Consider the following 15,000-nt stretch of genomic DNA (forward strand, 5'->3'; position numbering starts at 1 on the left):
GATCATGAGGTTCTGTTCAGGGTCTTGGTCTTGGTCTCGGTCTCGGTCTTGGTCTTGGTCTTGGTCTCGGTCTCGGTCTAGGTCTCGGTCTCGGTCTTGGTCTTGGTCTTGGTCTTGGTCTAGGTCTCGGTCTAGGTCTCGGTCTCGGTCTAGGTCTCGGTCTTGGTCTTGGTCTTGGTCTTGGTCGGAGGATGATCAGGGGACCAGGGGATCTGGTGAAGCCACAGTGAGGAGCTCCATAACGTGTAGGAGTATTTGGCAGCTAAAGAGAGAAACTGGGGGCGTGAGCAGCGAGTGACTGTTGATTGGTGAAGTTGATGAAAAGATGAAAAGTGTTTCCTCATATTGAAGCTCAATCCAATTTGTGTATCTTCACCATTTGTCCTTCACACGTGTCTTCATTGGCCTCAAGCGTGATACATTTTTGGAATGTTTCATTTATCACTGCATCAGACTCATCATTTTCACCGGCTCAGAAATGTGTTTTGCAACCGCTGGAAACACAGTGAAATGAAATGGAATGAACAGAGCGGTGACTTCTTTCCCTCTTTGCCTCTCCTCCTTCTCCTCCTCTCTCAGGTTGTGACGGTGCGGCAGTAGCTTCCTGCTAACTGGATCCACCATCTCCGATTCACCAGCTGCCACTGGCCCGCTTCCCCTCTTTCCGTCTGTCCATCACCCGTCCCTCTTCGTCTATCGTCCCGTCAGCCTGTCTGTCCGTCCGTCCGTCCATCCACCCATGGACTGGCTGTGATCCAGGAGGGAGGGGGACAGTAGCTGCGACCACAGGGAGGAGGACGAGGTTCAAAAGACAAAAGTAAAGCTGGATTCGTTCAGACGCTGCAGATCGGAGGTGCCCCTGCTCTCTGTCCCTGATCCACCTCATCCCCCTTTCCCTCCTCCTGTGATGGAGAAGTGAAAGGAGCAGCGAGAGGCTACGGCGAGGTCGAGGGCTCGAGTGAACCAGCTCCCCTCATTTTCATTCAACAGTGTTTAGTGCGTCGATTCTCAAACAAAAAGCCGAGACACGAAAGCAGGCTACGGAAAGAGAGGAGGCTCAAAAAAAGAACCAAACCTGAGTGACATGTCAACAACAGCCACCATGGGTGAAATGGCAAACAGCGCAGTAGAATTTTACCCCAAGGGGTCTCGAGGTAGAGGAGCAGCAGGAGGAGGAGGAGCAGGAGGAGGAAGGGCGGATGGCAGCAACTCAGGAGGAGACTTTGGGGCCTCTGTGACGGAACTGAGGGAGCTGATGGAGCTGCGAGGCACAGACGCCCTACAGAAGATCCAGGACAGCTACGGAGACACAGCGGGCCTGTGCCAGAGACTACAGTCCAGCACCACCGACGGTGAGTGCATCAGGATGAATGGGTGGATGGATGGATGGATGATTAGATTGGTAGGGGGTGGAGGACTACTTAGAAGTTAATGAATGAGTGGAAACACAGAAAGGATTGACTTGAGTAAGAGGGGATGGTTGGGCTGACGAAGGGGTGAGAGTAAAACCATAGATTCAGTTTGTGTGTATTGAGGGATGACAAATGGATGAAAAGAGTCCTGAGTTGCTTCCAGATTGACTTTGTCAGTCTGGAAGTACAAGGTAGAAACTCTGGAGTCACTCACAGACACCACTGCAGAGCCGGACGTGTCTTTAATAATTTCATAGTTTCTAAGTCATTGTCACTTTGCTCAAAGAAGTCAAAAGCGCGTGAATGAAGTGCACAGATGTGTTCGGTTATCAGCTAATTCAACTATTTTCATGTGAAAGAAAAAAAAAATTTGCTTAATCGGGCAATTCATCAATAGACTTCACTGATGAAAAAATATAGATCAATTGAGGCGAAAGCTGAACTTTTCTCCCACTGATGTGGCCCCTGTGTTATTTGTTCTAAATGTATTTCCCGTGTGTGAAGGATGGGAACAAAGCTCTGAAGGAGAGAAATGAAATATAAACTTTTTGTCTGAGAGTTGAGATATACGCCGACATCAAGGGAAAATGGCCGAGTGGAGCCCAGCAGCACGCTGCTGCTGCTCATCACTCTTCTGGAGAAAATGACTCTTATAATTGACTCCGCTGTCACGCTGGCCAAGAGACTCTCTCCACAAACTTATCCAACATGGAGGAGTTTTGGAATTTTTTGATACAAGGCAAATTGGAAGATCGTGCCAGACATGTTGTTGCAGTATGTATTGATTGAGTTTTACCGATTTCAAAAATGCGCACACAAAACACAGATATATTTTACATAGTCTACATTTGATGACAAATGAATGTTTATAAAATGACATAATTTAATTGATCTCTGACCCAAATGTAACTTGAAGCATTCATTAAGGTTAAACTTCAAAGCCCTTTATGATCCCCACTACACTCATCAGTAACTCCAAGGTAATACACAGTCATCCACACACACACACACACACACACACACACACACACACACAAGTGGACTGAATGTAATTATTTTAGTGCAACATTTGAAATGAATATTGGGAAAGGATGTTTCAGTTGTTTCATGTGTGTTCAGCATGTACAAGTCAATAGTCAATACACACACACACACACACACACACACACACACACACACACACACACACACACACACACACACACACAGACTGGCTGGCTGTAGCAGGGGTGTGGTGCCACACGCCGCCCACTCCTCCAACTAGTTTGTAGCCTAGCAACACAACAGCGCAGAAGAAGAAGTTGGCAGAGAGAGTCAGAGAGAAAGAAGAATGAGAGCTGTGACAAGGAGACGGAGAGAAAGACGGGCAGGGGAAGAGGGGAGCGCGTGCTTCCGCTCTCCTCGGTTGACTTTATTATCCCATATCATTCACATAGCATTTTTAACACCACAAATTTGTAGCGCAACATGCTTTACACGCAGTACATACATAAGGGCACCGAATGCATTACAATGCAACAGTGAAATGTTTGCTGAATGTCTATGAGGCTTTTGAACCCAGAGACAGTTAATGCTGTTCATTAATATTACATGCAATACTCAGGTCATTAATGTAGAAAAAGGCATGAGACGATGAAAAGATAAGAAGTGACAAACTCCTGCCTAAAACAAGCTTAAAGCTGAAAAATATACAGTATGATTGAACTGAATGAATAAAATAATATTAGAAAATACATTCAAATACTGAATAAGCAGCTAACATGGTGTAAAACTAGACTGAGCAGCAACAGTTGGGCTAAACCACAGTGGTGGGATCGCTGTGGGAACCAGTTTGCTAGTTGCACAGCTAGTTGAGCTCCTTGTTGAGGTCGGTGCCGACTCTTCTATCGGACGGCGGCTGTGGGCTCTACAGGGGTGAGAGAGTGACACTCCTGGAAGTCGTCGCACTCTTCCTCACCGCACTCACGCCGTGTCGCTCTGCGTGTAAAACAAGAGAGACGGGTGTTGCATTACAGCAGGTGTGTGTTGAGTGAGCCTAATTTGACACTGTGAGCTGGACAAGCCAGTGCAGTGGCAGGGTCCGACAAGGCTGGCCACACACACACACACACACACACACACACACACTGTGTGTATTATCATGTGTGCGGTGGTGCAGCTGGAAACACTGTCAGTGTCATGAAGTGGAGCTGCGCCATGAATAATGGCTGAGGGGCCACACAGTCAAGACACATGTGCTGGATATTGTATACATACATATACTGTATGTGTGTGAGTGTGTGTATGTACTGTATATATTTCTATATACATGGTCTCCTTTTTCTTTTCTTCTTTTTTTTTTTTTTTACATCATTTTAAAAGCAATTGTCTTGCCAACTGCTCAGTCCAACTCAATGAAAATGAACACTTTAGGTTTTGAACGTCACAAGTTTATTTCATAAGTGTTCAATATGTGCAGCGCCTGTGACGCGGCACACTGGCTCGACTGGGTGAGTGAGTGTGTGAGCGTATTCCAAGATGCAACATGACTTCTCTTTGGGAGTGAACGGCTCAACCTGGAAATACAACAAAAGTCAAACATGCAATGTAAAATTTCCATCTGTTTCCATACAGAAAATCTGAGGTGATATCAACAAGAATTGCCAAAATTATTGGCGAACACATATATGTGTGTGTGTGTGTGTGTGTGTATATATCTTTCTATATACATACGGTATATGCATATACATATCTATGTGTATCTACGTTATGATGCAGTAGATGATGAGCATCATCTGTAATATGAGCAGCTCTGGGTGTCAGTCAGTCTGTCAGTCAGTCTGTCAGTCTGTCTGTCTGTCTTTAATGTCATGAATGTAAAGACTTGAGGTGGGGGCTCCAGGGTTGCAGTATGAGACCACCGTGATGATCTAGGAAAGTAAAAAAACTGAGAAATAAAGCATAGAGAGGGAGAGAGAGAGAGAGAGGGAGAGAGAGAGAGAGAGAGGGAGAGAGAGAGAGTGGGGAGGAAGAGAGAGAGTTGGGGGTGTGACGGATGAAAAAAGGGAAAGCCAGAACAGCTTGCCGCATTGTCAAGGACACATCAAGGGGAGATCGAGAGAGGGAGAGAGAGGAAAAGAGAGAGAGAGAGAGCGGGAGAGGGAAAAGAGCAATGCAAACAAGGGGAGGTGTGGAAGGTGGCTGGGAAGGAAGGAAGGAAGGAAGGAAGGAAGGAGGGATGGAAGAGAGAGCGAGGGAGGGATGCCATCACGGAAGCAGGATGCAGTTTGCTTCAGTTACTCAGCATAAGGTCACCTGCCCCCCCCCCCCCCTCTCCTCCTCCAGTCCTGAGTGTCTCATGACTCCGCCACTGGTCTGGAGCGGCGCTGCAAGCTGCGAACGTCTCCTTTACAGCGGCAGTGAACGCACCACGCTGGAGCAGAGCAGGACACCCTCCCCCCCACCCCCACACACACACACACACACACACACTCCTCCCCCCACAGACCAATCAGAAAATAAAAGCGGCTGCTCCAAACCTGCTGCACTGTAGCGGTGACATCACCTGTTGCTGGGCAGAACCAGCCCTGTTAGACAGAGGAAGCCTTGGATCCCTGTTGGTCGCCATGGTAACAGAGTCACTCAGGGGTGAGGTTGACGGGGGGAGGAGGGGGAGACTGACTTTGGTATTTAGGAGGCGTCGTGTTTGGCTTTAGTGGCTTCTGTGGGTTCAGGCTTTGGCCTGGGGTTGATTCCTCCTGTGACACCACACTGGGACCCAGTGTCGCAATTGAACTTTTTGTTCTGCTTTGCATTTGATCAAACTTTTTTTTTTATCATTGTTATTCTTTAAATCATTTTTTTTTTAAATCCAAATGTCCCAAACAGAGTTTAAAAAGTGGTTTCTTTATATCCTGCTTTTGTTTTACAAAAGTCAAAAGTTACCAAATAATAATTCAATTTAACCCACATTGAGAATAAACCTTTGCATTATGTATTTTACTTTTACTCAAATCAGGCTATGAAAGTTATTGTACAATTAAGGTATGCGGAGTACAGGTGTTTGCTTTTTAAGATGTGCTTCTTCAATATAAGATGCAGCACTTTCAGCTCCACAGCCAGACTTTGTTTCTTCAGATAATACTGGAATTATAGAATGCTGTTCATTAAGAAAATAATGTTACTATGATTTTCTTTGTGCAAACCTTTTACATTTTTTTTTTTTTTTTTTAGTAATTTTCCCTGTTAAAAAAAAATTGTGAAGTCTTTTCCACCACCCTCATATGTCTTGGTGCTTTTGCAAAATAGACATAATAAAAGAACATTATGGTAGATGGATATTGTCTGAACTCGTCTTCCTGCCCTCTCGTCCTCCAGGTCTCAGCGGCGACCCAGCAGACCTGGAGCGACGGGGCCAAGTCTTTGGTCAGAATTTAATCCCCCCCAAAAAGCCCAAGACCTTCCTGGAGCTGGTGTGGGAGGCCCTGCAGGACGTCACCCTCATCATCCTGGAGGCTGCTGCCATCATCTCCCTCGGCCTCTCCTTCTACCAGCCGCCAGGGAAGGATACTGAAGGTAGGTGGCCGGGGGGGGGGGCATGCGAGAAGAAGGCAGAAGCAGTGAGGGATTTATTTCTCTCCCTCAATCAACTTATTTCTTGTTGTACATAATGTCTACTACTACACTACTGTACACTACTGTCTACTTGTACTGGACTTAATACCCACCACTTGCTTGCATCACACTCACTATGTCCCTGCACTCATATACACACTGCAAATATATATATTCTTACATTTGTATTTATACGTTTGTATTTAATTCATTGCGAAGCACTTTTGGTTGGGTGCTCACAGCGTTTCCTCGCTCTGTACCTGTGACCTGCAATGACAATAAAGTGGAATCTACTCTGAAATGTTTTGACCAAACCTGTAGATGCGTGTCCTCACAAAACGGTAACGATCAGATCCAAACGGGCCGCGTGGAAGCAGCTGATTGGCTCCGTCCCTCTGCTCTGTTGTCCACAGCGTGCGGCGACGCGGCGGGCGGCGCCGAGGACGAAGGCGAAGCCGACGCCGGCTGGATCGAGGGCGCCGCCATCCTGCTGTCTGTGGTGTGTGTGGTTCTGGTCACGGCCTTCAACGACTGGTCCAAAGAGAAGCAGTTCCGAGGTCTTCAGAGTCGAATTGAGCAGGAGCAGAAGTTCACCGTCGTGCGAAAAGGAAATGTCATCCAGATTCCCGTGGCTGACATGGTGGTCGGGGACTTGGCTCAGGTCAAATACGGTAAGAACATCAGAAAGCCACATAATGGAGCAGCAACATTTCTTATCTGCAAGGTCTCATTTTTGCTGCTTTTGCCAGATATTTTGAACCATTGTCACAAAAATAACTTTTATTCATGAAATTAAAAACAAAAAAAAAACTAGGAATGAGGGGCAGGGTGTCACTCTGGGTGTCTATTCCAGATCACCTAAAATATAAAACTTGTATGGGTTATTTCACACTTTGTTGTTTAACACATGTATTCCACATGTGTTCATTCATAGTTTTGATGCCTTGAGTGGCAATCTACAGTGTCAATAGTCCAAACTCTCCTCACCGGGAGCTGACAGTGTTGTTGGTGCTGGCCAATGAGAGATGACGATACTGACTCTCAATGCTGATCACCGCTATTATCAATGACTCCCGTTGGTTCTATGTCTCTGTCTGTGCACGAAATCAAAGACCGACCGCAACCTCTTGTGTCTGTGTCCAGGGGACCTGCTGCCAACCGACGGCATCCTGGTCCAAGGAAACGACCTGAAGATCGACGAGAGCTCACTGACTGGTGAATCTGACCACGTGCGCAAGTCGGTGGATAAGGACCCCATGCTGCTGTCAGGTCCGTTTCAATCTTCCACTGCTGCTTGACTGAAACCTCAAAGACAAGAGACGCTTTTGTTCACCCCAAAAGTCGGACAGCTGTAAGCCGAGACACCGAGCCGCGTCACAAGGACATCACTGGGACTCAGTGACTAATAGAAACATGTGTCTTCCTCACACGTGCCATGTGAGGAAGAGCTTTGATAATTTGAAGGACCTTGTTATGTAAATTTGACCTTTGAAGGTTTTTTTTTCTCTTTTTAATGATGATGTTAACAACTTGAACTTTGATTATTGTGGCTTTGTGGCCTGATCTCCACTGTAATTGAATTTGAAAAATGAAAGGCAAAATCTTTCTGTTCCTTGTGCTGGCAATGTGTACGGAAGCCCATTGCTGCCACCTTAGGAAAAAAAACAAAAAAAACAGGGCTCAGTATCATGATAATTATCACGAAATAACACGATAGTTTCACGCTAACGTGATACTGAGCCCTGTCTTTTTTTTTTTTTTCCTAGGATGGCAACAGTGCTTGGACAAAAGTATCATAATTTTACACATTGTAATCAACACAAGCTTGCTTAAGATGTTAATGCACGAATATGTCTAAAATGTTGTCCGTTTGTGTTGGATGTGTAGGTACCCATGTGATGGAGGGCTCAGGCAGGATGCTGGTGACAGCTGTAGGTGTGAATTCACAGACAGGCATCATCTTCACCCTGCTGGGCGCCGGGGAGCTGGAGGAAGATGAAAAGGAGAAGAAAGGTAAGTGAAACAGGAAGCCTGCACAAATACAAGTTTTGCTCTTTACTGTAAGAAATGTAAAGCCATCATATCACACATAGCTCACTGTTATGGTGCCGCTTACTGCTCATAAGATAAAAATGACTGTTTATAGATGATTTTTTTGTTGTTGTACATTAACTTTAAAATACACACATTACTACAGTTTACCATATCAAAGCAAAAGCAGTTTACAAAAACATGTCTGACTCTACCACAGAGGACGGGCCGTCCGAGCACTGTAGCGTCACATGCAGAGATTTGTGATGCTGAGATACTTTGCCACAATCTCCCTTCACTGATATTTCAAATAGTTCTGTCATTAATCGATGCTCTCGTAGCCTTGAGCTCAGCAGCAGCCAGGCTAAAGGCGCTGCTTGGAGTAAAAACTAATTATTACCTTTGCTGAGGAGTAACACACACACACACACACACACACACACACACACACACACACACACACACACGCGCACACACACACACACACACACACACACAGATAAAAATTCCCACGGACAGAAAAGGACGGGAAACTGCAGCTGAGATTCAATTTGTGTTGACCAAAGCTGGAGCGACTATGGAAAAATGTAGCAGATGCAGCAAAAAAAAGATACAAAAAATGAAAACAAAGAAAGAGAAATGATCAAATCACCAGAAATTCACACTAATGAACAGAAGCAGGAAGAAAGAAAACATGGAGCGACACGAAGTAAAGAAAGGGATTTATTTTATTGAAGAAGAAAAAGCAAAGCAGAGAATCAAGTTGGAAAAAATGCTATGCTTGTGTGTGCACGTGTGTGTGTGTGTGTCTGTGCGTGTGTGTGTGCGTGTGTGTGCGCGTGTGTGTGTGTGTGCTGCAGTTCTCTGGCTGCCCAGCTGGCCTCAGATAAGAGCTTCAACAGGAAACGCAGCAGTTTAATCTCATTGATAATTTATCCGCCGTCCTCCCGTCAGCCCCACTGCCCCACGTTCTCTCACATCCCCGCCCTGCCCTCCTCTTTCCTCCCTCTCTCCTTCCCTCCCTCTCTCCATCCATCCCTCTCTCCCACTTCCCCCCCATTTATTTTGTTTAGCCCACCTCTGTGCCCTCTTTCACTTCCCTGCTTTCCCTTTTGCTTTCTCTCCTCTCTCCAATGTCTCCTTCCCACCCTAATCTCGGAAAGAGAGAGAGAGAGAGAGAGAGAGAGAGAGAGAGGAAGAGAGAGAGAGGGAGACGAAGAGAGAGGCTGCAGATTGAATCAATTATTGAGAGAGCGGAGATGAGTGAGGAAGCCACAGAGATTCAGTTGAAGAGTTGCTGCTGCTGCTGCTGCTGCTGCTGCTGCTGCTGCTGCTGCTGCTGCTGCTTGTCCACTGCATGAAGCATCAGTCTGTGTTTTCATTTGCCACCACACACACACACACACACACACACACACACACACACACACACACACACACACACACACACACACAGACAGACAGACAGACAGACAGACAGACATGCACACAGTCACTTAAGGTTGATTTCATTACCAGAGCATTCATCCATCTCCTCAGTTGCTGCACCTCACACTGACTGGGACTGCTGATCAGGAGATGAGAAGATTGGCTGTTGATGCTGTGGTGGTCTTGCGTCGGGACGTATTGCGAGCTTCTTCTAAGGGTGGGGTCATGCGGCTCTACCCCAGAGGTGGCAAACACCTTGACTGGTGGAGCCACAGTGGGTTGCAAAATGTGCCAGAGGGGGGTAGCGGAGCAGCAGCAGATGGATGGAGTGTTGTGGTGAGCCGCCTCATAGGAGGAAACAATCTATCCTGGGATATCATGGAGGAAACATCTTGCTGTAATGTCAATGGAAAACGAAGCAAAGTTGCAACCAAATCAGTGTCTTTGAAGCCCCACCGGGGTGTTTAGCTCCTAGAACCATCCAGAACCACCTAGAACCACCCGGGTGTTTAGCTCTTAGAACCACCTAGAGCCATCCAGAACCACCTAGAACCACCAGGGTGTTTGACACTGCAAACATGGAGGAAACACAGCTACTTTATGACCTACTGACTATTAATATCATTTCTTCAAGTGCGGGCCGCACATGGCCCCCGGGCCGTAGTTTGCCCACACCAGGGTTAGCCATTTACTGTAGCTGATGCAATATTCATTGAAGCTATCTGGTTCTTCCTGCACTGCAGATTTGCCGTGTTGGTTATTTGTCTCTGAGCCGTCTCTCATGCTGAGATGAGGTTTCCTTCAATGCAGTTCATTTTTTTTGTTAATTATTGTCACACAGTCGTAACAGCAGACATTTCAAAAGACATTCACTTTTTTCGTTTGCTTTTTTAATCCTCCCTTCTTTTGCTCTCTTTTCACTGAAACCTCTCGCGCACCTCCACCCCAAACCTTCTCTTCCACATTCCCCCAAACAGAAGACAATACACAGTCTGTCATCTCTACCGATGCAAGTCACAGCACAGTCACCAATGGTATGTGAGCCAGTCCGTCCCTCCCGCCCCCCCCCCTGTCCTCAGCGAATGAGTGGACCCCCTTTCACATAGTGCACTTCTCTACACCAACATCTGCAGTGTCTCTCAGTGTCTTGGCCCGGTGTATGACGATGACTGCTTACCTTTCTTATTCTTCCCCTTTTGTGTTGTTTTATGTTCTTTTGATCTTGTTTCCAGGTTTGCGTTCCAAAGCCACGGCTTCATCCTCTTTGTCTGTGTTTCTGTTTTTTTCCCAGGCAAACAACCAGATGGAGCAGTGGAAAACAATCAGAACAAAGGTGATACCTAAGACTGCATATCTAAGGCCTGCTGCTCGTAGACGGCTACAATGTTTCTGACTTAATAACTGCAGTATAGTCGCCATTGTTTGTACAGATCGCCCTTGTTTAATGGGATGATGTTGTCTCAGGGAGAAATCTCATTCTAGAATCTCTCAGGAAGTGACTTTCACCCTATACTGCTCATTTAGGTCGTTCACCTAAAACCTAAGCCCAAATAAATCAAAAGTGACACTGGAGTTAAATGTCGCCTATTAGTCCTCTCATTTGTCCAACTCTGACTTGACCATCTAGTGGTGAACATGTCTGTTTTGGTTTCACTCAGCTATAAAGGTGAAGGATTCTTTATGCACTAGTCACTGAAAGTTACATTTGCTCACCACATTGGTGGGCAATTGTTGCAACAAATAATATGATTGTGTCAATAACTTGTTGTGTGTTGTGTTGGGTGTCATCTTGGTCTCATAATGTCAATATGAGAAGGCTGTTGAACTGTGTTTAATCCAGAACATCGAGCAATTTGGATTATTTGATTATCTTGCAGTTCATGACTTTGACAGCAAGAACTGCAAAGCTTAGTCAAGGCCACATTCAGTTCCCCTCTAAAGGTTACTGTGCATCCGGAATTTCATCTGCAACCTTAATATATCGTTGACTTTTTGCCAGTTGCGTACATGTACTGCATACAGTGTCTGAGAGAAATGAGAGCAAAGACACTTGACACAAGTTTAGAGTTTGTCTCTGCAGTAAAACGTGTTTGTCACTGTAGTCGGAGCACAAGAGCCAATGCAATGAGCCAATGCATCTTGTCTGTGTGTGTGTGTGTGTGTGTGTTGCAGCCAAGAAGAAGGATGGGGGTGTTGCCATGGAGATGCAACCACTGAAGAGTGCAGAGGGAGGGGAGGTGGAAGACCGAGAGAAGAAGAAGACCAACGTTCCAAAAAAAGAGAAGAGCGTTCTGCAGGGCAAACTCACCAAACTAGCTGTTCAGATTGGCAAAGCAGGCAAGGACTCTTTCACTTTTCCACCACCAGTCCTTCTCCAGCTGGAAATGAGGACCTTTAAGCACTTAAGACTCAGTCTAGACTCAGTCTCCAAAGCTTTAGGTTTATGAGAACGATTGAATCTCGTACATTTATGTTAAGGGACAGAGTGAATCACTCGGCATTATAAAAACACATAGCAATGCGCTTCAGTCAGGTTGGTCCAAAGTGGCGGCTCAGTACTGACTACTGTACTGTCCAATCACGCAGCTTCACTGTACACCAGTATAATAACAAATAAAGTTGCTTTACCTTTAAAGTAAAACTGCAATTCTACAGTGAACAATGTTTGCTTATTGACTGCAGAGTGTTTGACCTTAAATGAACCCAGGTTGTAACTACCACAGTGACTCAGTAACTCACTGCTTCCCACTGCAGGTTTGGTGATGTCGGCCATCACGGTCATCATACTGGTGCTGTACTTTGTCATCAACACATTTGTTGTGGAAGGTGTGTATCTGTGTATATTTGCACGCTGCTTGGAACTCACGTCCGTGCCGCTCAATCCAAACACCGTCTGTGTTGGTGTGTGTCTGTGTTGCAGGTCAGACATGGCTGACAGAGTGCACTCCCGTCTACATTCAGTACTTTGTCAAATTCTTCATCATCGGAGTGACCGTGCTGGTGGTTGCCGTCCCAGAGGGCCTGCCGCTCGCTGTCACCATCTCTCTGGCCTACTCTGTCAAGGTAGACGTCCGACTCTAACCCTAACCCTAACCCTAACCCCACTGGACATTGACATGGTGGGCTTTTCAGTTCCCCTACCGTGACGTAGAGTGAATTCTCATCGTAGAAGACTGTGGGAGGAGGCGAATGAGAAGCAGTGCAGATGTAAATCATTCCAAAATCACAGCAGCCAGGAAAAAAAATTCTAGCCTCTCTCTCAGCTGTCCACGTACATGAGAGTGGGATATATGGCCTTCTCCAGGTCATCCGGGGCTCACAGGATGTTGGTATACTGTACATACTGGAACTACACATGCGTGAAGGCGAATATCCAGTACTTGAAGCACAGATGAAATACAACATCACCATATTCCTTTGCAGTTAGTGCTTTTGAACTGCTCCGTTTTGCCAGTTTTCTCTCCTTCAGTTGGCCTCTCAGGCTGCAGTGGTTATTGGTTGCTTATTTATATTAATAATTATTATATTATTGGTTCTTTCTTCCAGGAACTTGGAAGTTACTTCGACAAACGTTAACTTTCCTTTCCTCTCTAACCCAAACTTTTTGTTCATCATTTGCTCCCCCCCCCCATACTGTCCTTCCACGCACGCACTTGGTCATTGTGGAATGAATAGAAAATGATGAAGGACAACAACCTTGTCCGCCACCTGGATGCATGTGAGACAATGGGCAATGCCACGGCCATCTGCTCTGACAAAACTGGCACCCTCACCACCAACCGCATGACTGTGGTGCAGACCTTCTTAGGTGAGTGGAAATTATCTGTGCTTTTGTCCTTTGTATTTTTTTTTTTAGCTTCTATTGCTCCTGTTGCAAATGTGAAGAAGTATCTAGAGTTCAAGGTTTTCTGCTTTTACCACAATCTAAATTTTATATGTGCAAAAATAATTACAAGTCATCAGTCAACTGAAGTTCATTGTTAAAATTCTTTGGCTTGTGGCAATTCACATCTTCATAACAAATATTATCATTGATGTCAACAATTAAATTGATTTCCTGTTTGTTTTTTTTAGGGGATGTTCACCACCGTGTGGTCCCAGACCCTGGACAAATCAACTCCCGGACACTTGAGCTTCTAGTCAATGCTATTGCTATCAACAGTGCCTATACCTCAAAGATCTTGGTGAGTCTTCAGCAAAAAAGTCCCTTTTTGTTTCTGGTGTTGCTGCAAACTCTCTCCTTTGCTGATGCTCTTCTTCTTCTTCTTTCTCTGACGCAGCCGCCTGATGTGGAGGGAGGCCTGGCTAAGCAGGTGGGCAACAAGACTGAATGTGGCCTGCTGGGATTTGTATTGGACCTCCAGCAGGACTACACACCTGTCAGAGAGCAGATCCCCGAAGAGAAGTTGTACAAGGTAGGACACTGTGAAGTCTGTGCAGTGGAGTCCAGTCCTCTTGCAGATTGACCACAGGAACATCATCTGTCTTCCTCCAACCCACAACCTCTCTCACACCTTCTTCTCTCACACCACCCAACTGCCTCCTACCTGCAAGTTCAAACCTCAGTGTCTTCTACTGGTACATTCACTTCCTCTGCTTAGTAATGACCATCTGTGCAACTTGGTGTGTCCACGTGTTTCGCTACTTCCTGTCTCTGTTTGAAATGGGCTCAGTAAAACACTTGAGAAGAAAGCAACTGGACCTGCTTACTGGTTATTTTTAACATCTTCAAAAAACCACCACCCAAGTCCAGTACTACTGAACTGTCTAAGGCTACTGCAATAACCTGAATGACCTTCACAGTGATCTTCTGAAAATGCTTCACATGACATGATCTTCTTGTCTCTGTTTTTAGGTGTATACATTTAACTCAGTGCGTAAATCCATGAGTACTGTGATTAAGTTGCCTGATGGTTCCTTCCGTCTCTACAGCAAAGGAGCCTCTGAGATCATGCTCAAGAAGTAAGTGGCTGAGGATGACAGAGGCTTTGTGGTGTCCAGTGGCTGTGCAGAAATAATATTAGGGATGTGGGTGGGGGGTGTTGGTGGTGGTGGTGGTGGTGGTGGTGGTGGGTGAGTGGGTGGTGTGGGCAAAAGTCCTTGTGAAGAAACCAGAGATGTTCTCCTCAGGTGTTGCTACATCCAGGATGCCAACGGAGAAGCTCGCAGCTTCCGACCACGCGACCGAGATGAGATGGTCAAGCAGGTAACAACTCCAGACAGAGAGTTCATGTGAATCATCATGAACTGATCAATCTGATATCATATGATGTAAAACACACTCATATAAACTGAGTGTGTTTTTGGAATGTGTTGGTTGGTACTTGGTTGCTATGGAATGAAATTATCAAATTAATTTATACCTACAGTAACTTCAGACTTCTAAATGGGTGAAGTGCAGCGCTGAAAACTCTTGACTGCACCCACTATGAAAATAAAGTGAATACAGTAGAAAATAAATGACTGAAAAACAGAAAGGAATAGAAATGTCTTTAGAAAAAGCCACGCCTGACTTATTGACTTTTAAAGGTGGATG

General features: G+C 45.7%; 1 protein-coding gene across 3 annotated transcripts in view; it reads left to right on the forward strand.

The window, feature by feature from the left end:
* Positions 1-15,000, forward strand: part of atp2b3b (ATPase plasma membrane Ca2+ transporting 3b) — a 35,345-nt gene that overhangs the window by 4,485 nt on the left and 15,860 nt on the right. For all 3 annotated transcript variants that reach the window (XM_076045936.1, XM_076045935.1, XM_076045937.1), the window contains exons 2-15: positions 580-1,352; positions 5,769-5,966; positions 6,419-6,676; positions 7,149-7,274; positions 7,893-8,018; positions 10,756-10,797; positions 11,637-11,801; positions 12,219-12,290; positions 12,385-12,527; positions 13,140-13,272; positions 13,539-13,648; positions 13,745-13,879; positions 14,320-14,426; positions 14,595-14,670. In XM_076045936.1, the coding sequence (XP_075902051.1) occupies positions 1,085-1,352; positions 5,769-5,966; positions 6,419-6,676; positions 7,149-7,274; positions 7,893-8,018; positions 10,756-10,797; positions 11,637-11,801; positions 12,219-12,290; positions 12,385-12,527; positions 13,140-13,272; positions 13,539-13,648; positions 13,745-13,879; positions 14,320-14,426; positions 14,595-14,670 (1,959 nt within the window). In that variant the 5' untranslated portion in view covers positions 580-1,084. The remainder of the gene's footprint in view (positions 1-579; positions 1,353-5,768; positions 5,967-6,418; positions 6,677-7,148; positions 7,275-7,892; positions 8,019-10,755; positions 10,798-11,636; positions 11,802-12,218; positions 12,291-12,384; positions 12,528-13,139; positions 13,273-13,538; positions 13,649-13,744; positions 13,880-14,319; positions 14,427-14,594; positions 14,671-15,000) is intronic.

The sequence above is a fragment of the Nelusetta ayraudi genome, unplaced genomic scaffold, assembly GCF_046127955.1.
Source record: "Nelusetta ayraudi isolate G7.1 ecotype Tasmania unplaced genomic scaffold, CSIRO-AGI_Nayr_v1 ptg000088l, whole genome shotgun sequence".
NCBI classification, from domain to species: domain Eukaryota; kingdom Metazoa; phylum Chordata; class Actinopteri; order Tetraodontiformes; family Monacanthidae; genus Nelusetta; species Nelusetta ayraudi.